At 38.6% G+C, this 23093-nt stretch overlaps 1 protein-coding gene across 3 annotated transcripts in view; it reads left to right on the top strand.

Moving 5' to 3' along the window:
• luzp2 (leucine zipper protein 2) overlaps positions 1-14698 on the top strand; it is a 99412-nt gene extending 84714 nt beyond the window's left edge. Inside the window, exons 8-12 of one of the 3 annotated variants that reach the window (XM_049718845.2) lie at positions 2576-2650; positions 4099-4266; positions 7576-7680; positions 9783-9880; positions 13341-14698. In XM_049718845.2, coding sequence (XP_049574802.1) covers positions 2576-2650; positions 4099-4266; positions 7576-7680; positions 9783-9845 — 411 coding nt within the window. In that variant the 3' untranslated portion in view covers positions 9846-9880; positions 13341-14698. The remainder of the gene's footprint in view (positions 1-2575; positions 2651-4098; positions 4267-7575; positions 7681-9782; positions 9881-13340) is intronic. The other 2 variants (XM_049718843.2, XM_049718844.2) reach the window with 2 other exon arrangements.
• Positions 14699-23093: the final 8395 nt, after the last annotated feature.

Below are 23093 nucleotides of genomic sequence, written 5' to 3'. Positions count from 1 at the left end.
TCATCTAGCGAAATGGCTTGTACCTCGCCGACCTCACACCTCTATAATGGACTGACACATAAATATGGAGCTTTGAGTCAGTAGCCCTGAAAGTCAGCATTTCTGGGTCAGTCACTGTGTGCCTGCATTCCTCAGAGAACTATCTGCTGATGATGCACGAAGCAATGGATGTAATGGCTCTCTATAATGCAACACAGTCACATGCATGCGTACGTGCACACATTATTCTTCTGTTGCCCTTTAAAAGTAATCCTGAGAGCAGGCTGCAAATTCCTATGCTTGTTAGTCAATCCAACCTGGACTCGTTATTTAGCTCATCGCATTTGTGCTGTTTCATCTGACATTACTTTGTGTCTGCATTATTTGCTGTGATAAGATGTAAACAATATGTGTGTTTTCTCTTCTGTAGCATCGTATGAAAATCTCCTCTGATATTGTTCTGACAGCAAAAGTATAAAGTATCACAGGCTCCTTTGAAATATGGCGGTGGAATGTTTTTTTTTTTTTTTTACGAGTTGTCATTTGTATTAGTCAAATGTATCAGGCAATAGGCCGACTTTTTAATGGCTGTGGCTATCCATCCAGCTTGTCCCCACGGGATTCGCGGGCGTGCTGGAGCCGACCCCAGCAGTCATCGGGCAAGTAGGCGGGGGACACCCTGGACCGGTTGCCAACCAATCGCAGGGCACTCAGAGACAGACAACCATTCGCACTCGCACTCACACCTATGGGCAATTTGGAGTGCTCAATCGGCCTAGGGTGTTTTGGGGATGTGGGAGGAAACCACAGTGCCTGGAGAAATCCCACATGGACACAGGGAGAACATGCAAAGTCCACACAGGGATGGCCGGAGGAGGAATCGAACCCGCACCCTCCTAACTGTGAGGCGGATTTGCTAACCAGTGCTCACCGAGCCGCCCAGCCGTGACTATATTTTATCAAATGTTCCGTACTACTATAAACCCACAGCAAAAAAAAAAAAAAAATGAAATAGGTTTTGAGAGCTGCGCTTTTCCCTTGTCTCTAACAGGCTAAACTTAAACTAAAATCAATTTTATTTATAAAGCCTACTCACAACAAATGTAGCTCAAACAAAGCACTTTACAAAAGACATAAAATAATACATCAACAATAATACAAACATAACAAACCAACAACATCTGTTTCTCCACTCCGACATGCACCTTGTTGTTATAGATGAAAGAAGAACGATTCAAAGACTCCTTTCACCATTCGGTCATGATCACAGCACCCATGGCATCTCTCAAGTCTGCTTTAAGCTAAGTTTGAAAGTAAACAAGCAACTATAACATTTGTTGGTGTATAAAATACACACATTCAGAAACGGTTCATTTCTCCAGTTCTAATTAGATCCTCATCAGCCTTCACTTTACTTTAACTCTGACTCCCCTCCACATCTCCTCCGGGCCCATGTTGATGAGGTGCCTCGCTCCTCAAATTCAGCTCCTCCAGCGATCCATCCAGCCAGCCAGCTGTACCATGGCAGACAGTCCAACAGCACCGACATTGCCGCTAAACAACATAGTGTTGCAAAAAATGGAGCCCATTCAGGCGCAAAATCCTGTGCCCATAAATTGGCAACAGTTGAATCGTGGCAACTTTTCTCTCAATAGAGAAACTGAGATTGCAGTATGTGCTGCCAAAATGGCACAAAAATCAAGCAGAAATATTCTCCTTAAATGAATGTCATGGCCAAAAATGCTAAACTATGGTGAAAAATTATAGCGGAGCTTTTGTTCCAGGCTAGTAACTCAAAGGTGCCATCTTTGAACTCAATAACAAATATTTTATTAGAGTTGACCTCATTAAAACTATAAACTTGTACTCTGATGCCTGCATTGTAATGAGGTAAATTTTGCAAATACTTTATTGGATGTTTCAACACTGTGCGACTCAATATCAATGCAGGTACAATAATACTATTCAAAATTATACCGATACATTGCGCCTCGTATTTGATGGCTTAGCTGACCTTTGAAGCGCAAAGAGTGTTTCATTTCAAAAGGCCAGTAAAAGATTCACAGTAAAAGATAATGATTGAAAGCAGACCACCAAGGTCAGTTTTCGTTTTACACAGTCTGCATGCAAATTATCACAATTTGTTCCATCGCAATTGTCAAGCTATTAAGAATGAGATTCATTTGGTTCTTCTGTTGATGGGCTTTTTATGTGATATAAATGCACTCTTCTTTGTTATTCAGGTCAGAGATTATACTTGAACAATGATAGTAATTATGGGTCTTGTGTTTTAGTTACAACATGAAATATATAAACCAATATATAAAACAGCGCTAAAATGTGGAATGTAATATTGTAACTCTCGGACAGACAAAATGCCTTTTTGTGTATGTAGACAAACCCAAAGGTGTTGTTGATGGATGATGAATCTTTGTGTGTGCGTGCGTGCGAGCGAGCGAATGCATGTGTATTTATAAGGTCAATGAATGCCAACTACATTTCCACACTTTCAGGAATTGGACTTGGATGTGATAGGGCTATGGGGAAAAAGATGCTGGAAATGTTGCTGTGATTCAAAATGTATGTATTTTTCTAGGGGCAACAGTTAATGGATTTGGAACACAAGTTAACCATAGCCAAGGAAGAATTAGAGAAGACTGCTCTTGACAAGGTGAGTCATTTTCACGCTTTAGTAGGGCTTCTTTAGTATGCCTTTTCTATTTTAAAGCTCCTTGAAATATCTCCTTGATTTTACAGTTGTTACTTTAGGACAGCCTGAAGACCATATCTGAAAAAACATCAGTAAAAAAACAAAGGTCATCAGGTGACCTAGAATTACACTATTTGACTTCAGGTCAAATAACCTTGGTAAGGAATCCGGAAGGAGTCTAAGGAATATACAGTGGACACCCACATGCCTACGCTTCGGCACCTGTGGATTCATCTATTATCTGACTTCCCATTTTATTTTATATTATTATTATTATTATTTTTTTTTTTTGTAAATTCCATTTTTCTACGGGGATCCACTGTACTAAAGGAGAACTGGCCAAAACAGTCTAAGACAAACCATAAGCCTTGCAAGATTATACAACGGCAGTCTGTGTACCTGCCCTCTGTTTTGATACATTGTTTAGTCTGAGGTGCAGGCTGGCCTGCAACAAAGAATCAGATAGAACAAATATTTTGACAACAAAAACAGATGCAGCAATCAATCTGGAGGAGATATGAAGAACCAGCGATATAGTAGTTTAGTGAGGCGACAAATAGAATTAAATAGGACAGATTTGAATCATTCTTTATGCATTTTCTTTATTCGCCAATGGACAAATATATTCCAACTCAGTTTGTAGCCAACACAAGTATAACGTCATGCATGATGTAATCACAAGATTATAATTTCATCATCGCAGTCTGCAACATCTCTGATTCCGGCATCCTCGTGCTGGTCATTGGAGACCTCAATCTTGCTTTTGTCTTTGACCTACAAGAAGCATCACACAGCATGTGTGCAACATGGAGGGAATAAAAGTCTGCAACTCCTATATTTTAAATGTTAATATAATAGGAGCTCTTGAAACATTTGTTGTTTTATTTATTAAGAACTTTAGAAAGGAGTGCCTAACCAGTCAATTACGGTCGACTGGCAGACCACGGACCAACATTCATGAAACTGCATCATTGGACGTTGTTATGGGTCAGCAGTCGCTTGCAGCTAGCTTGTATCTGGTTTATTTTTCAATTTTGTTTATGTTATGGCCAGTTATGGTTACTGCTCACATCGTGCAGACTGCCTTGGCATGCATGTGTGCTTATGCGCACATGAGCATGTGTGTATGCGTACACATGTGTGTGCACGTGTGTGAGAAAGGACCAGAGAGAGCAATATAACGTCTGGTAATTGACAGCAAGTGTTGTTCGGTTAGTTAATGGAGGCTGGAAAAGGTGTGTGAGTTTGCAACTGAACTGGTCAGGAGGTTGGCTGCTTGAAAAAGTAGATCTTGGGTGGCCACCACTTGTTTAGAACCTTGCCTCTCATAAAATCAATTAAATGTACGCATGGCAAAAGAGATGGAGGAATTGAAAAATGATCCTGTGTGTAATCTCTTTTGGGAACAGGAGTCTCAGCTGAAGGCGCTAAAGGACACTGTTCACATCTGCTTCTCAGCTGTCCTGCACAACCAGCCCAGCAGCAGCCACAGATTTCCCACCTCCTCCTCCCATTTGTACAGATACTCATCACTCATAAACAGCTCCAGAGTCACTTTTCAACAACCCCATGCCAAGGTAATTCAGTATTTCACTCAGTGCCATCTGATTTAATGCTTATTAAAAAAAAAAACACATTTGTTATCAAATTTGGCCCAACAATATTTTATTGCAGCGATACTGAAGAGTGATTCTCAGCCGACCTTGAACTAACAGTGTGTGTCATGAAGAATGCCAAAGTTGCGCAAAGATATAACAAAGACCAAAATTTATTGCTGGCCCTGGAAATTGGTGGTCCTACTTTTTGAGGAAAAAAGTTAAACAACTGTAAAAGCTTGACATTTTTAGTGTCAATCTACCGACTGCATCGCTTCCTAATAAGAAATTAACAAGGGGACTAAGATGCGTCAACTCGCATCTTCCCACCCCATTCGGTCTGTAACTTTCAAAGAGGATTCGCGCTAACAGGTACCGTGGAAACAAACAGTTCCAATGATGTCACATTATCTCATCAGAGTACTTTAATTATAATTTGATTAATAATTGCCCACTCATACGAGTGAACAAATTACCAGAGGCGGGCATTGTCCTCTACCCCCGAGGTTCCATCTCTTAGTTTCCACCAATATTTCATTCTCGTCCCATTTGAGTCAGCTGAACGCTGTCAAGAATGGACAGGTGCTGCTCACTTGACATGCAGCCAAATAACGAAACGATTGAAAAAAATGAAACAGTTGTACCCTTTTGGTTGAACTGATTAGATGTCTAAATGTCACCATCCATAATGATTTCTCAAATTCCACATTCTGTTAGTTCCATAAATATAGAAATCCATACTGTGCATCTGTATTGTGCCACAACACATACATCACACCACATTTTTCGTGTATTTTCACAATACCAAACACTTGAGTCAAATCCAATCAGAGATTGTGCAATTTGTGATTTCTGAAAAGCAGTCACTGCAGGCACTTTGAAATCATTTGGTTGAACACAGCTCTGCTATGCTTTCTTTATCTTCCATGATTCTGGTGAGCAATTCTGTGTTTAAGAGGCTTTTCTCCCATCACAGCAGTGACAATTTGCTCGGCGTCCCTTCAATGGGTGCCTCGGAGATTTGACATGCTACAAATATGTGTTTTTTCCGTTTCTGTCTTTTATCTTGACTTAGTTTCAACGTCTCTTCCAGTGTCCGTGAAATTGTGAAAAACAACAGTTTGAGACGGACGCTGTTGCGATAACATTCAAACAATTAAAACAGAAGGATACCATACAAGTGTATTTTTTGGCCACCTTTTATGGTTTCTTGGTTTGTGTTAAAAATAGCTGCACTCCACTTGCAGGTAAAGATTCTCGCTCTATTATCTCCATTATCTCCTTTAAGCGCTGTACTCTTTGACTGGCTGTCTGATAAATCTGACTCAGCCCTTGCTGTAAAGATTACTGGGGTGCTCCATCTGTCCACCCTGTCTGCTTATATGGAGGTGTGCCAGATCTCGTTGAAATCCCTGCCAAATTGTTCTAAAATTATGTGTTCGGAACGCCACACAATTGCACTCACTGCGCATGGGGAACAATGCTCCATAACTATGTTTGGGAACAATAGAACACACTGATCAAACTTGGCAGAAATGCTGTTCTATAAATATTAAAAATAATAGGAGGCATATCTCAAGCACACCAGAAGAATCTGTACGAATTGCCGTTTTTGATCATCTGTTTGAAAAGCAAATCTTCCTTTGCGAAGAGAAAGCCAATTTTCCGCCAGATGATCTTTATGTTTTATAAGCACACTTCAACATTTGACATCCAAGGACGATAAGTGCAGGGTAGTTTATTCATGCTCAGTGACACCAATCTGGGGTTATTATTTGAGTTAATATAATGAGGCTTAAGTTCTCATAGATGCCATAGTAGGGGCTCCTGTGGACTTGGCCTCTCCTCCATTCACAAAGCTCCACTCACTGCTGAAAGATTCATTAGTTTGAGGAAGCGGAGATCAGCAAGATTGCAGTGGAAGTTGCTTCATATTTAAGGGTCTTGGGGAAAGAGCCACGGCTTGTGGTCCAATACCATGCAATTTTCATTTAAATAATGGAAGATCATGTCTTAGGATTTGGAACACTGTGTTAGGAGAAGAAATCAGTCATTTGATTGCTTCTTTCTCCAAGATAGTCTGGCTGCAGCTCCCCATTCTCTGGCCCCTCCTTTCCAAGTCCCTACAAACCTCAACTCTTTACCACCATCAGCCCAGAAATCAAATTTACGCTTATATATGGGAGTTTCAAAACAAATGTACCGATAAAAATCATTTAACGTCAATAAAGCAGATTTCGTTTTTGATGCTCAATAACATGCTTCATGGCCAAGTAACGCAAGTGTGCTCGTATAGATATGTACAAAACTGTTAATTGTGCAACATACGTTGTTTTGTAAGTTAGTAGACATACAAACATACATTCACTGTACAGAAGTAATCTCTGTATTTTCTCATCATGTACAAGGATTATTCCTTATCATCCTAACGCATGAGTAAAAGCAGCATTTTAAATCTATTCCTTCCCCTATTGCTATTTTACTATGAATTGATTCTGATGGCGGCTGTCAAGATGTACGAAATAATGCATGAAATGCTTATCCCCCCCAACTCCCTGTCTCTCCTAAAAGTCTTCTTGACTCAGCAGCCCCCCAAAAAAGTAAGAAGAAAAGTTTTACAGTGACTTTAAAATCGTTTGTATCTATCTTAAAAAATGTTTTGCTTCCTACACTCAGGAGACATTGAGGTCCAGTGAAGGTAACTGCTGTATAACAGCCCTGAGCAGTAGGCTACAATAGGTTTCTTAATGCTGAAGCTTCTTTCACTTTTATTATGGACATAGAGTCTCTTTAAAAAAAAAAAAAAGTGTCAACATTGATTTTCTTTCTAAAAGCTCTTCCTCCTAACATTTGGTTTCAAAAGAATTACACATTTAATGTCGTCTGATTAGGTTCCGTATTACAGTTAGGATAAAAATACAAAACAGCATTAATTTTGTTTCAACTTATATGCAATAGTGTTCTTATTTTTGCATTCAATGCTTGTGGGTTACAATAACAGAAATCAACACAACAGTGACCTTCACGGATCCAAGCTGGTCAACCCTGGCATACACCATATTGTTCTTCTTGTTCATCACTGCTGTTCTGCTTTAGGAATGCATTTGATTATTCGAATTTCAGAAATTGTTAAAAGAGCAAATATTGAATGCATTATGAGTCAGACGTGTTTACTTTTCAGGTTGCTCAGATCCCGTTCTGCAAGTAACGAGCCATTTCTACATGTTATTTTTAACCCCAGGCTAAAATGTTTGGTTTTTTTTTTACTGTTTTTTTTTTATTCCCTAATAGGATATCTCTAAAGTTCAGAGAGTCGTCATAACCAGCAAAACACCCATGAACATCAGCGTAATGAGGAGAGAAATTGGTGGAGTTAAAAAGTGCCAGATGGAGGAGGTGAGCCTTAACAGTAATTAAACCACAATGCAACCCAAGGGCTTGAATCCACTTGCATCCATTCAAATCCCTCACCAGAATTTAAAAACATAGTTTGTCTTTATTACTGTCATTATCCAAAAAGCTTGTGGAATGACGAAATAAAGATTATTTTTTTCCTTCACATAATTGTCACATATGTACCTATATGTGTGAATATCAATAATGTGCGATGGTTAGTGGTGTGAATAAACACACACCGTTTCTTTTTAGAAAAAAAATATTTGTAACACCAAAGACTGATCAATTTAGTCAAAGTAATTCAAGGTCAGTGGTAATCTACCCTGTGTGATTAGTGATAGTTAGTGGTGTAAATATAAACACTGTACTGTGTTTCTTTTGGAGAAAAAAATAGTTTTAAAATCAAAGACTGTTCAATTTAGCCAAAGTAATTCAAGGTCAGTGGTAATCTACCCCGTGTGACTCAACCTGTGGTCCAGCGTCTGCTGGCTCTAGCTTCGTATGACCCTGCACAGAATAAGCTTTTAGCGATAATGGATGGAAAGAATAATTCCATTAGGGTATAATTTAAAAATTGACACTTACAGCATAAAAGCTCGTCACTGTCAGCTCCACTGTTCTGGTTTTCAAATAGTTCTGCTGGAAGGCTTCATTTGAACAAAATTTGCAGCTGAGTGCTGTGCTAAATTGAAAATGAATTTGTAAGCAGTTACTGCAAGTGAGAAGATATACTCAATAATTGATATTTTCTATTCAAATTTTGCTTGATTTGCTGCCTCACACTCCCACTTGCAAACATCTCTAAGATTCAGGCAACTGTGACAATTGCTTTGAAGGAGCCTATGCCCTCTTATGATTTGTGAAAACCAAAAGGGTTCTTGCAAGGAGTACCACAGGTAAACATTGAAAGACATTGATGCCAGGAGACGATGGCAAAATGTCAAAGTGGAAAATAGCGATTGTAAAAAGTATCTCAAGGAGATTGTTTGTAAAATTGTGCAAATTTTAAGTTTCATCAGTGTACCATTATGTAATGCTGACATGGGCGTCAAACTCCTGCAGTTTGGGAGAAAAATTGTGACATAGATAAGAGAAGACAAAGGCAAGGGTTAGGGTTAGAAAAACAAGTTGTTTAAGTTGGATCAGCCAGGCATTGGACAGGTTAGATTGACGTGGAAATACTGAAATCTGATTGGACAAAAAGTAAATAAATCACGCATCAACCTGGATGTAATAGAGAAACGATTCAAAATCAAGACAATATACTTTTGGAAATAACTAAATACAACTTCATCGAACAAATGTTGAAATTTTGATGTTGGTCAGTTGTTGTAAAAGCGTTTTGACATGCAGAGAAGTTTGCCAGGGCTGACCGCTCATCAATGATTTAGTTTCATTACGTTTCTGCTTCCCTTTGGAGAAAAAAACAAAACAAAACTATAGTACCTGACTTCACATTGACAACTTTCAGCATTAAATATATGATGCTCTTTTTAGACTACTGTGATTTGTAGATATTTCTAGAACTAATATTGTTAAATCAGCCCAAATGTGCTTTCAGACACAGACCACGTTTGGATGGATGGTCACTCAGCGAGATATTTTGCAAAGTGATAAGGCAGATAACAATATGTAAGGCTTTTAATCGTGTGTTTATTGTTGTGGTTGTAGGTTGCAGTGGTGTACAGAATATTTGATAAGGCTATTTTATTGGCTACAATTATATTGTGCAAGCGGTCATAATGTGGCTGGTCAGTAGACAGTTTAATGATGTTGTTGGTTATAGTGCCAGTTCCGGTGCCAAGCCCAACCGTTTATAGGTATAGCTCACCCGGGGAGAAAAGAAACAATGATACACATGATTTGCTTTGGCAATAAAAAAAAAAAAAAAAAAATTTGAATTACAGATAAAGTGATGTGCTTCTGATTTTAATGGCAAGTTTGTATGACTGCTACCTAAATACATTATGATTATGAGTTAATGAGAGATAAATAAATAAAAATAATAAATGTACCATTCAGCAAAAAGTTCATGATAGTTTCCATTAACATGGAATATATTTAATAAGCTTGTTACCCAAGTTCATATTATGTACTTTCAGATGTTTCCTTTCTCCTCCAATAGATTGGGAGTGACTGCTCCCAGAATCAGACAACGGAATTAGCTCCAGAAGCAAAACAACAACCAGAACCACATCAGGTGAGACTGAGGCCAAAACACTCAAAATGAAGCCTGTTATAATGAGACACTTGTGATACTTTTAAAATTCCACAAATTTCACACTTGGCAAACAATGAAAGGCTTCCCTTAACAAATAATAATCTTTTATGAATCACATTGGATTAACTACCTTTTTTGGATATTGAAATTGCTTTGATGATCTGGAAAAATCTTTTTGTGTCTAATTTGCATGTTCTCCCCGCTTTTGTAGTTTACTCCAGGTACTCACATTCTCAAGACACGCTTCTTAACTAAAGATTCTGAATTGTTCTTAATGAGAAAAAGAAAAACTAAGACAATGGCATTTTGATTGTCTTAACTAAGCATTTATTTTGATGCGATCAAATATGTGTTCCATCTGAAATGGGTATGAGAGATTGAATGGAAAAAACACTAAAGAGAAGGTGAAAGTTCAAAATACTGTATAGAAAAATAAAGTACAAGATCTAATCCTGGCTTCTATGCTAAAGCATAACAATCTGGAGCATCATATTACTGAATTGAGTCACACCTGCCTGGAGCTGACAGATGGTGCACTATAACAACACATCCCATTTGAATTCAGGACAATCATGTCAAACTGAGAATTTGTCATGCATTTCAAATGGATGCATTTCACTTTTAGACACATTCCATTTTCACAAAAATGCGCCAATATCTTAGGAGGAACATACCAGAAAATATTCTGTGACTTATTCAGATTGATTATCATTGCCATACATTAGATTGTATCATTGATTCATAGTCAGTTCCATTGTTGCTTTACACACAACACTTCCACATTGAGTATAAGGCGGCATCGTGACAATAAAGACGTATACCAAAGTGTTGGCCGAAGGAGCTATTTCCGATTTCATCTTTGATCAGTAAAAACCTATTGCTGCCATTTCAACCTTGAAACGTCCTAGCACAAACATTGAATTTACCTGTTACACAATCCCGGGTTATCACACATTTACCGGCAGAGGTTATTTTTCACATAGATAGCATCCCAATAGCTTGTAATATATTAACAGCAGAAAATGTTATTCCAACTGACCTTTCCGCAATAAATCCTTAAATAAGCATAAGGTCCATTTTGTCCTACATCTGTAAAAATCTGACCTTTTTTCGTAAAGCGTAGCCTTTTAGACACAGTAAATCTTTGATTCATTCTGCGCTGACTCACACCAGCAACAATTTTGTTGTAAACAGTTTGATTAGTAGTGATTTGCAGTCAGGTATCTCTTGGTGAGTCTGCATTGTTCAATATTCCTGCCACAGTGGTACTTCAATCACGCGTCCTCATGTTCAGTCAGAATTTCAGTATTGCCTTCCCCGATCTGCAAATGTTTTACGAAACAAAATAATATGCTGGAAGCCACGAAAATAGAGCAGCTGGCCTGTTCAATATAATATGTCCTCTTCTATTCATGCATGCCTTCCAGCAGGCTGATCACAAGAGCTGGAGTTCTCACACATTGTGGCTTTAACATCAATAGTTTGACAGCTCAAGTCACTCACCAGACAGAGTTCACTAAGATTCCGTGAAATGTCAGCATGTGCAAAAAAACGCAGTATAGATGGACTTGGATGGTTTTTAGGCTTAAAATATAGTTCAGAAAATAGCTGTACAGACTAGTGGAGGTAGCAGGGTACATGAGCCATTTGCACATCGGCCTCACAGTTCTGATGTTAGCTGTTTGAATTCGGGTTCTGAGCTCTGGCATCCGTGTGTGGAGGTTATATTTTCTCCTTGGGCTTTTGGGGTTTTTCTCCAGGGACTTCTGCTTCTTCCCCCATGACAAAAGAATAATATAAAATAAAAACATGTTTTTTGTCTTAATTGAATATGAGCATCAATGATTCCTTGTCTATATGTGGCCAGCTAAATTATACAAATTTAAATGGACTTTCCAGCGTCCCTACTGGCATTTTGTGAATAGTTGTTGAGAATTACATGTTTATTGAAATCAGTTGTCGTTTATTATTCCCCCATAGTACCGTATTTTCCGCACTATAAGGCGCAGTTTAAAACTTTGTCCATATATAAGATATATCCATTTGGCCCGCGGGCCGGACTTTGGACACGTCTGCTGTAGTGGCTCAGTATTGGTCCATATATAAAGTGCACCGGGTTATAAAGCGCACTGTCGACTTTTGAGAAAATTTGAGGTTTTTAGGTGCGCCTTATAGTGCGGAAAATACGGTAATAATATGTTTTACCTACCTATTACTCTGTCATTTTGTTTGTATCATGATTAGTGATCTGTTTAATGACAACCTGTCTGTTCTTAACACAGTGCCAATTACTGTGGTCTGTGTGATTCAAGACTGCCACTCAGCATCACATGTAATTTGCCACACTGACATATGTTGCACTTACCATCCATCCTGAGAATCTCAATAACACAGAATCTTGTTGCCAAGAAAAGATGTCAAATATCCAGTTCTGACAAAATTACAACAAAGTCTATTTGTAATTTTGCAGCGTGTTAATGTGTAGGATTTGTCTAAAATTGACAGATCAACTTGGTTTAAGTAATTTTATGGTTAAGTTGATTTATTTTGAAAGAAGTTGGCACTCAGTACGTTTTGTTTTATGTTCAGCCCCCAACAGTGTGTTTTGAATTCGGTCCCTTGTGTGATAGTGTTTGACAGAGCTCTTCTTGTGTATTTTGCTTTAAGTCACACTTTGCTAAGGTGAGTGGTGTGTAAATAAATTATTTGCAGCCACGAGTATAAAGGATTCCCAAAAGCGTCATACAGCAGGTGCTTTACTGAAAGAAATGCTTCCCAGTTTCCGTATGCTCTGTCACGCCAAATGATATGCCGCCAAAATGTCGAAAAATTAACTAAAATATTCAAACTACCAATGAGAGCTCAATTTGATACGATACATTACAATGATCCTTCTTAATGCGCAAACTACCCTCTGCTCAACTGCTGTGACTGTCAGAGCTGTTCCTCAAAGAATGGAGTTTTCATCCCACATGGTGGCTAATGGTATGCATTATGCATTCCTCATTCACCCTTTGTCTGGAATAAAAGACAAAAACACAGATGAATTGTGATGTTGATGGGTCTCAGCCATAAACAAGAAAATGCATCTCATCTAACATCACGTTTGGCGTTCTCAAGCTCATAAGCCTAGTTCGCTACTGAGTATATAAGCGAACGTGTGAGAGTAATGTAGGGTACATTGGTGTTCCTCCGAATAGCTGCACAGGGTGCATGAATGGACAGTAATCACTGTAAGGCCTCTGATAAATGTTAAAAATTGATCAGTCTTTATAATAGAGCCTTGGTTGTCTATTCGTGCATCGTTTCTTGACATTCTGTGGTATTAATGAGCATTGCCCATACATATCAGTCAAATTGTAGACTACTGTATGGCTGCAATGAAATATGACCGTGGCTGTCTCATTTATTATTCATGTTTATCTTTTGAACCTCACAGCAAAGAAGCCAAGGGCAGCCCGGGAGCTCGGAAAGCACTGGAAAGCGCCCGGACGACAGCGAGGACGAAGAGCAAAGCAGCAGCAGAAAGATAAAGCCTCAAAAATACAACTGAGCGGACAGCGTATCATGAAAAATACAAAACTCTTGCATTCCTGCAATGATATTTCAAAGAGCACACACATCTGACGTACTTTTACAGAAACACACACATACATGGACACACACACACACACACAATATCAGCATTGCTTGCAAAAGCTAAGACACTGGAAATGTCAACACAACAACATGGCATGCATTATACAGTTTTATTTTGAAGGTAGCAATGGCACTGACAACTTGTTTCATGATTGTTCATATGATGTTTACTTATCAGACTTTTATTCTTAGTGAGGGTACCTGCTTACTAATGTGTGATCTTTGTAGAAAAATCCCTTTGCATTGGTAAGGTCTGGACACTGTATAGTGTGATGATTATATGAATTTACTGATGCCTGTTCTACACTGAACACTTTTTTGCAGTCATCAGTCACTCATTTTCAGAATATTCACATTATGTGATGGAACATACTTTGAATCTAGGCTACAATTTTCAGGGTCTTAACGCAGTGTCTTTGCATCATTAGTATGGGTCCACCACAGGTTGTTGTTGTGACTGATGCAAAATGTTGCGCTCACATAGTGGTGTTTTTGTTGTGACTAAAAGAACAAATAGGAAAGTGTGGCCAATCTTACAAACGTTGCTCAAAGTGAGTCACACTATTAATCCGAGTTTTCATATGCAGTTTCTGCTAATGATAATGGCTGTGACAATGATATTCATGTCATTTCATGGTGTGTTTCTTTTGTTTGGTTTTCTATCTGCGATCGTGGCGTCAGAAAACCTGTGAAATGATTTTCCCTCAATTTGGGACACTGCTTGATGTTGGTCGCAGTCCAGTTTTTGTTGCCTTATTTCATTTTCCTTCAGAGGTGGTCAAAATTGTACAGTGCATTCCGGGCTTTATACAGAAAAAAAAAAAAAACTATACTTCTATAACTACTACCAAACTTAGACTATTGTTTGTCACGCATAGTAGCAGGTTAATTTACTCCTCTACATTTTGGACTATTAAGGCTCAAGTTGGCTGGCCAACTGTTCAACATTTAATCTTTCTGCACTCTTTCTGCCTTTACCACTCCAGAGGCAACGAGCCAAAGACTCACAATGGGTCGTCTCCCTGAGAATGTGCCATGCACTGAGTAGTAATTCCAAGCTACATGTATCTGTGTTCTCTGACCTTTATGTGTATTTTCAATGAACTGTAATTTTCAGGACATTTGTGAAGAATAAATTGATCTTTGTGGGAAAACAAACATGAGCCAGTATGTTTGTGTTCAACACAACAAAAGGTTCCACGATGTCCAAACTCTACGAATGTTGAATTAATTTTGAACATTTCATTACAGGTTTTGATTTAAGTGGATGATGTGTACTTAGTCATAAATATTCTCCTCACATTTTAAGATGTCAAAACCTTCCTGAATAATTAAATGAAACAATAGGAGTGTCATCAATCACTTTTATGCTTTTCTATCTTCAGATAAAGGGGCCAGAAATGCGAGGTCTTTGCATCTGTGTGTGCAATGGAGGATCGGCTGATGGTATTTTATATACATTGGATACGCTCCTGGTGGTGTGTAGACATACCACCATACAAATCAAGAATTTACAGTAAATCCCTCTGGAGAATTCTAAGGGTGGGAACATTTGTATTCGTTGTAGGGCAGTTTTGCAAATCAGGGACTTCATTTGAGGCATTTTCTAATTTTGTGGATCATTTTCACCCCTGCTGGTTAGTCCCAGGGGCCTGAAGCAAAGGGTTATTATAAACATAGGACAATTTCACAAACTAATTTTTTGCATAATCGAAGTTTTTTTCTTGAATTAACAGCAACAAACTGTATTTTCTAGTCTGGTAGCAAAGCTGATTAAAAAACTAAATCTAAGATGTAGTAAGGTAATTTTGACAACTTTTATGGCACAGAGCACAAAATCAAATCTCTATTGTGAAAACAACTAAATAAAATTATTGTAATCATGAATATGTCATAAAATATGAACATACTTCTATACACATGTTTTTGTATACATTTACATATACATTTATAGGCCGTGTCTCCTTATTGATGTACAGCTACTATAAATCTTCCCAGCACCTTGTGTCAGTTTAATTTTTAGACTTCCATTGGGTAAAAAGACACGTTTGTGTGAACCTGAACAGGGCAAACAGTCAAGAAAATGGATATAATATGCATCCTTATAGCATTATTTAGTGTCACCGTACCATCCAAGTATTGTGGGGCATTTATATCACTGTCATTTACTATCATCTACTGACAAACCCACATTTGACAGAGAAAACACGATGGTTGTCTTTTTTTTAAACTGGCAGCTCAACCCTGTCTATTTTTAGCCCCAGCAACCCCTCCGTGTGATATTTGGTATGACCACAGGATCTTAGAATGTGGCTTTTTAAAAATGCTATATGACAGGTGTACTACATTTTTCCTAAGCCAAAATCCTTCTTTTTGTGCAAAACAGAGTGACTCCCATAGGTTAGGTCAGCATGTTGCAGTATCTTAAAAAAAGCAACCATGGTTTGGTGAGGTAAGAAAAATGCGTGACGCTGTCTTTTAACAATACCCCTTTGTAATAAGAGGGGAAATAATGTGATTGTACAGGCTTGGGGCTATTATCAAAGCAACAAGGTATTATTGTGCCAATTTCATCTTGACACAGACACATGAAAATTCTGAAGCAAATTATTAAATGTCTTTATTTGAAGCTGAGATCCTTTCGACCGATGAGAAGTGATTTGCAATTTATTTGAAAACAAAGGCTGTAGATTATCTCGCTTTATTAAACCCTGTCCCTATACAGCTGTATAAACAAATTGAATTTTGTGTTTTTCCTAATTAAGATAAACTCAGACAATATGAAGTGGCTTCACTATTTTATGATCTCTGAGATAAATAGGGGATGGTGGTTTAATATATTTGTTAAGCACAGTACATCAACACAAATGTTAAAGAACCCAGCAGTAGTGAGTTAATTACAAAAAAAAACCATGAATTACAAAGCCATTTTGCTTTAATAACTCTGGTCTCTACTTGGCTAAAAATGAATAATTGTACTTCGACCTTAATTTGGGCAAGGCTGAGACAAATCCCTGTTTGGAAACAAACCAACTTAAAGGGGGAGAAAAAAAAATTCTGACCTAAGTATGTATTTTTCAATTTTGTCTTTTTTTTTTATTCCATATCTACAAAACCAAATGAGCAAAGGAATTAAACTGTCTTCCCGTTTTACAAAGCTGCAGGTGTTTGGCAATGCTCATTTAAATGCACAAGTCTGTTAGATGACTCATAGTCATTGTTTTTGTATCAAAAACACAGCAAGCCTAACAGGCAAATGTGTTGAGTAAATTGTCTTAATTAGCTCGGACTATCCATTCTACTCCCATCAATTTTAAATAGTTTTTAGACAAAGTCTGCCATTTTTAAGTAAAAAGTAAAGTAAATGAAATAAAATCAATAAAAAGTAGCACAAACACTTCGTTTGTATCAAAGACAAATTTCAAGACACTAAGGCCAACTAACAAAATCACATTTATCCTGACCTCTCAAAGTGCCTGTTTTGAGCTATGGTGCCGTAGTCAGTGCAGGTTACACAGACCAATGCGCATTAGGCTGTCTTATTTTGTTTGAACTACTTACTTGACAAATGTCAAAAGAAAAAAATAGAGAAGTGATTTGAGACATGGTTAACCTTGGAGAAACTGCTATCATGAAATACAGGGGCATTGCATGAGTCTGTTCGATTACTGACCTTATTTAGAGACCGAGCCATTGCAGCATTGACAGGTTTGTGGCATAGCCTTTATCAAATAAGCTGTTTCAAGGTTTTACTGCCTCCGAGAAGAAAATTACTTAGAGTGGAAAGGCTGTTAATCAATACCAATGAGCCGAGTAATATACAGTATAAAGGACACTTTTATTTCATGGACATGCATATGCTAAGTCTGAGACTGTCAATGTAAAAGTCATTATTTTACCATAATTACAAAGCAGTGACTAGCTTTCTTAAATATACACTGAACAGCCACATTGTGAATCTGTGATTTCCAGTCAGGCGTGAGAAATCAGGAGTGTTCACAAACCTGTAATTGGTGGGAATGTTATTTATGAGGTGCAAATACATTGTTAAGCTATCAATACCAGCAATGTAAAGTGACAAACAGAACCATTAAAAGACTCTTCAATTAGCTAGCAAATGGTACCATAAACTTGTTTCCATTCTTACGGTGACCTTACAAGAATGAGTCATACGTTGTGTTCAATTTAACATACCCAGATTTCACATTGCGTAAGTACATTTGTTGAGTAAATTGAAATGAGATCACTATTTTAGCATTCATACACTTTGTGACATTTATTTTTGTAATGTCAAATGGATGCTTTGGCTCAATAAATGCTGAGAAACACTGATGTGGATGACCTGGGCTATGTCTAATATTTCTGTTGTTTCCATTAGTTACAGAGCCAAAAATATTCAAATATTAATTCTTATCTTACCGTATCTTTACTTTTTACAGCTTTACTAATTCTGTCTTATTTTTTGATTGTGCCGCTGATTGACTGGTGAGTTCACACATTAAATCAGCTGTTATTGAGTTCAATTTCCCTGAGCCCTTAAACAAGTTGAGCTGTATACGAATGTTGGATTGATCAAATAATATTTTTGTATGTGCAATAGGCACCACTTTGACATTTTATTATCAAAGGAATCAGCAGTAGTGGGCATATTCCCCCGCATGCTCTTGTATCAATTATGCTACGTTCAGATTGAATGCGAAATATTATGACTCATTGTTTGTCTCCCGTGTGTTTGTACGCAGGGGTGACTTCACTGCGGGTTTCTTTGAGGCAGACAAAGGGAGGGGCACATCTCTGCCAGGAAAAAAAAGAATATCAGTCAGTCTGCTGACCGATGGGGGTTGCATTGGCTGCTATCTTGGTCGACAGTTCAACAACCATTCAGGTCACTCACAAAAACCCCTCAGAGCCCAATGATATTGTTGTCTCATATAGTTTTTATTTCACCACATGGGTTGTGTATTTAGGCATGTTTTCTTTGTGTACTTTATTTGGCTGTGTCTGCTTGTTGATGAGCATGCACGTGACAGTGTGTTCTCATCGCTGACTGGTTGTCACTGATTGGCTGTCGCCGATGCACCGCCACCAAAAGTTCACTTCAGCCTACCTGAGAGGAATGGGCTAAGGAGAAACATTTGCGCTTGGAAGACTTCAAATGGGCCACCGCTCAAGCAACCGTGCCTGACCGCACAAACTGGATTGACTTTACTGTATATGGTAAAGCGCCACTAGGAATACTAAGCACCCATTTGGCCTCCACATAGCATTACACATCTTTCTTATCAAATTTCAAGGCGGAATTTTTCCTGTCAAGGCCTCTGACACACCCACCTGCATGACCGGTGAAGGTCCATGCAGCAACCAAAGAAGTGTGACCCATTGGAATCTGTTGAGGCATGCAAGTCCTGGATTATGAAATTTTCCTGAGATGTGAATACCATGGAGATACATTTGGAATAAATGTCAAACCTGAAATGATAGACTGACTTGCGTATCAACCTGGAAATTGTTTACCGATTGTCCTCTGTGACATGCATCTCATGGGCTACTTTGAAGGAGCATATACCGTATTGGCCCGAATATAAGACGTTTTTTTTTTTCCATTGAAATAAAACTGAAAAAAAGGGGGCGGGGGGAGTCGTCTTACATTTGGGGTCTAGACTAAGGCTTTTTTCAAACTTGAGTCTTGAAAAAGAGGGTGTTGTCTTATATTCGGGCCGATACGGTATAGGCTATTTGCACTCTGTATTTCATAAATACAATAAAGGTAATTTAATCAGTGCTCAAGACCAAAGGCATGCTTGGAGTTCCATTTTTTTAAAAGCCGGTGAGCTGTCAAAGTGTTGCCGAGTAACACTTCTTGCCGCACGTGAGCGCAATAGTTTTATAGATTTCACGACCGGCATATGTCAAACTAGGACAAATTGTTCAAAATCGCGCTCCCTATTGCAAACATTACAATGACTGCGGTTGTGAGCTGCACCCCCAGACAGATTCTAAGCCACCAGCACGATGAAGCACCGAAGCAGTTAATCAAATCAAAACATGTACGCAATGTGATGTTTCTTCTTGAAGAGGCACTAGTCCCTAGTACGGCATCTTGAACGAGCTAGATTTAACAGGGGACACCCTCATTTAAATGTCGTTCCATCAAGAGCGCCTACATTTCATTAACATGTGTAACTGAATCAATTAAGGGAGAATCTGCACAGTCCCAAAAGTGTGTCGCAGTGCACCTTTTCTAACTTAAGCACCCAGGAGAATATGCCTCGAGGTGCTTTTGGATTTCAGCATTGTTTCCAATTTGTTCAGCCTCATTGTGTCTAACCTGGACTGAGAAGAGTGTAATCAGTGGCCACAAATCCTCAACCAAACATAGACAATGGATTTTAAAATACTCCATGCGCAATTACATGGAATATTTGAGCTAAAAGCTTCAAGAGGGTTGCCCATGTAGTGGTACGGTGGCATAGTAGTCATGATGTCAAAGGTTTGGGGTTTGCAGTTTAGCTCGGCCCTCCTTCTAGTGTATAGTTTGCATGTTCTCTCTTTTCTTTCATGGATTTTGTCCCACTGTTGTCTTCCTACTACATTCCGAAAAAAGGCTTAAAATTGTCCATAGGTACGTATGTACCCTACCTCTCACCAGAGTTATCTGGGATAGGTTCCGGTTCACACATGACCCCAATGAGTAGAAGCAGGATAGAAAATGGATGGATGGATGGATGGATGGATGGATGGATGGATGGATGGATGGATGGATGGATGGATGGATGGATGGATGGATGGATGGATGGATGGATGGATGGACGATCCACAGCGTATTTTTGCTCACTGTTACTTGTTACGATCATGCAGTATGGATGGACACCGAGGCTCAGAGTGCTTTTCCCACTGAGGTGTATCTGAAGGCTTAGGACCTCCCATCTTAAAATAAAAATCTGACATCTCGGATATTAAAGCAGACAACCAAGAAATTCCAAATGTGTGTTTTCTTCTCCTGGATTTCCCCAGGGGGATGGCTGCGCTTTTAATGGATGACATTGTTGTGGATAGTTAGGTGGTAAGACACTGCAGAATCTTTAATACCAAGAAGATACAACTAACAAAAAATGTAATTCATTTTAATTCATTTATTTATTCATCTTCCAAACTACGAGGCTCGCAGGTGTATGGAGCCTATCCCAGCTGTCTTTGGGCGGTAGGAGGGGTACACCTTGAACTGGTTGCCAGCCAATCGCAGGGCATACAAATACAAAAACTTTTGGAATGTGGCAGAAAACCAGACTACCCAGATATAACCCACACAAGCATGACGAGAGCATGCAAAGCACACAGAATTACACATGAATTATGAGACAGTTGATATGTTTGAATCCATGCAATTCAACTTTTAAAATACATGCCAACACTTCAATCTGTCCATGTTTGTTTAGTTTAAAATCAAAATGCAATGATGGTTTTGCATATCTGAATCTGTTTTATTGACTTGTTATCGTTAAAGATGACTTGTTTTTAAGCAAAATGCGATCTAGTGGTTGAGACAAGTATTTTTTTTCCACAGCAATTATTCTAGTAATAAATGGTTTGTAGTATAGTGAAACAGAGTGATGCTAACTTGATCAACTTTCAAAACGATTCCCTCCCACTAAAGGAGCCTACTGTAAGTGGCCAGTAATCAGTACAGGGTGTATCCGATCTCCTGTCCAAAGTCAGCTGGCATAGGCTAGAGCCTTCTAAGCCCAGGACCCAACACAAGTTCACAAGTCCGTTAAATAAGACATGGCTGCTTAGTTCCATTTTACTGATATGGAAATGCACTCCTCAAAATGCAATAATAAACAGTTGATTTGAGAGAACCACATTGCAGTGGAGGAAGAAAGTCTGAAAAGTGGCAAGATAGACAACAGCAGGGCGTAAATGAGAAGGTTATTGAGTGGTCCTTTATCATGTCTAATCCCTTCTTGACTGCTAAATGTGCACCCTCTGACAAGTGCTTTCTCTGATCCTGTAATAATGAGATTCCATGTGTTATCAGCTCAATCTATTTCCCTTTTTGAACTAATTCAGCCTTGGTCACACCACGAGCTTTACTTAAGAAACAATAAAAGTGCAAGGTTTTTATAGTTATGTATTATTTTATTTTTGCACTTACTTATATCTCAGTTCATAAAATATTTCTTGTTCACTAAGTCTGTGGAGATTTGAAAAACAGACCAGACATGCCAGTCTTTTAACGTCACATGTAGCCTTTATTTCATGTACAATCTGCTGGGCTGTGGATTATATGGAACACATGCTGAGATGGAGCCTAACAAAAATGGCTTGGGATTTACAACAAAGGCATGAGATATGGACATGAGCCCATTTATTTAGGGTAGAATAATATGTGGTCAAATAATTTGAATGGTGAGCTCACCTTTAGCTCTTTCATTGTAGCATCCCCTTCCTATTTGCACGTCCCCATGGTTTCCATGGAAACAAGGAATCTACTCCTCCTGCTTCCTTTCAAAGTGCTGCAGTCTTACAGCAGTTTGAACCAGCCCCTGCCACACTTTTCTAAGAATGCGCCACTGTCACATTAAATTCATATATTAGCATACACTCCACACGGTGATATTTGTGGCACATACAGTAATAAATAGAACCATCTGAACATCAATAATAATTTGAACACCAAAAGTTTGCCCATGTCCCTCATGGAACAGTTGACAGTCACAGAATAAAATCCTCCCTCAATAAACGGTGATGAAATGTTTTGAAGTCTAAAAAAAAAAAAAATTTAATGAACTGTATGTGTTATAACCAGGACTCTGATTTGTATTTGCTTTTTCAGACTTGCAGTCCATTTAAGTCTGTTTAGTATATCAGTGACCATTCCAAAAAATGTCACCCGAATCCACTCATGTTGATCATTCCATAGCGAAGCTTGCTAGAAATTATCTTGTATCAAACTACATAGGTCATGGGTGACTTGCAAAATTCAGATCGACATGCACGCCCGCAGCCCTCGTGAGGCTAAGCGGCTAGTAATGCTATAGTAATGAATGAATGGATGGATCGATGGATGGATGGATGGACGGACGGACGGACGGACGATAGAAGTAGTGGATATCTGCCTATATGAACAATGTCTACAAAGACCGATCACAAGCTGTAAAAACATTCAACATACACTAACACAACAACATAACTACTGCAACCAAGTCTCAGTAAAAACCGTGCCCCTATAGTGTCAAAGAATTATTCCCACATGCACTATCGATCTTGGTAACAACTGGCTTTACTGGAAACTAATAGAACAACTGTTGCTTTGAAACAGCTCCTCTGACATTTATTGAACCAGAGTTTAGTGGAGCACACAATAATACCTCAATGCAAACGAGTTCACTATCACTTGTGATTCTTAATGTCAGTGTCCAAACAGCACCCAATTAAGTAAACTTTAGTTAGGTTTTCTTGCAAAAGCCAACAAAGCCACCAGCTGCTTTTCTTGCTTGTGACAACAACCGAGCCTCAATATGTAACCCCTCGTCCAGACATTACTGATTTA

Source organism: Syngnathus scovelli, chromosome 4 (assembly GCF_024217435.2).
Source record: "Syngnathus scovelli strain Florida chromosome 4, RoL_Ssco_1.2, whole genome shotgun sequence".
In the NCBI taxonomy this organism is placed as follows: Eukaryota; Metazoa; Chordata; class Actinopteri; order Syngnathiformes; family Syngnathidae; genus Syngnathus; species Syngnathus scovelli.
Note: the sequence above shows the minus strand (reverse complement) of the source record. Positions and strands in the feature narration are given on the sequence as shown.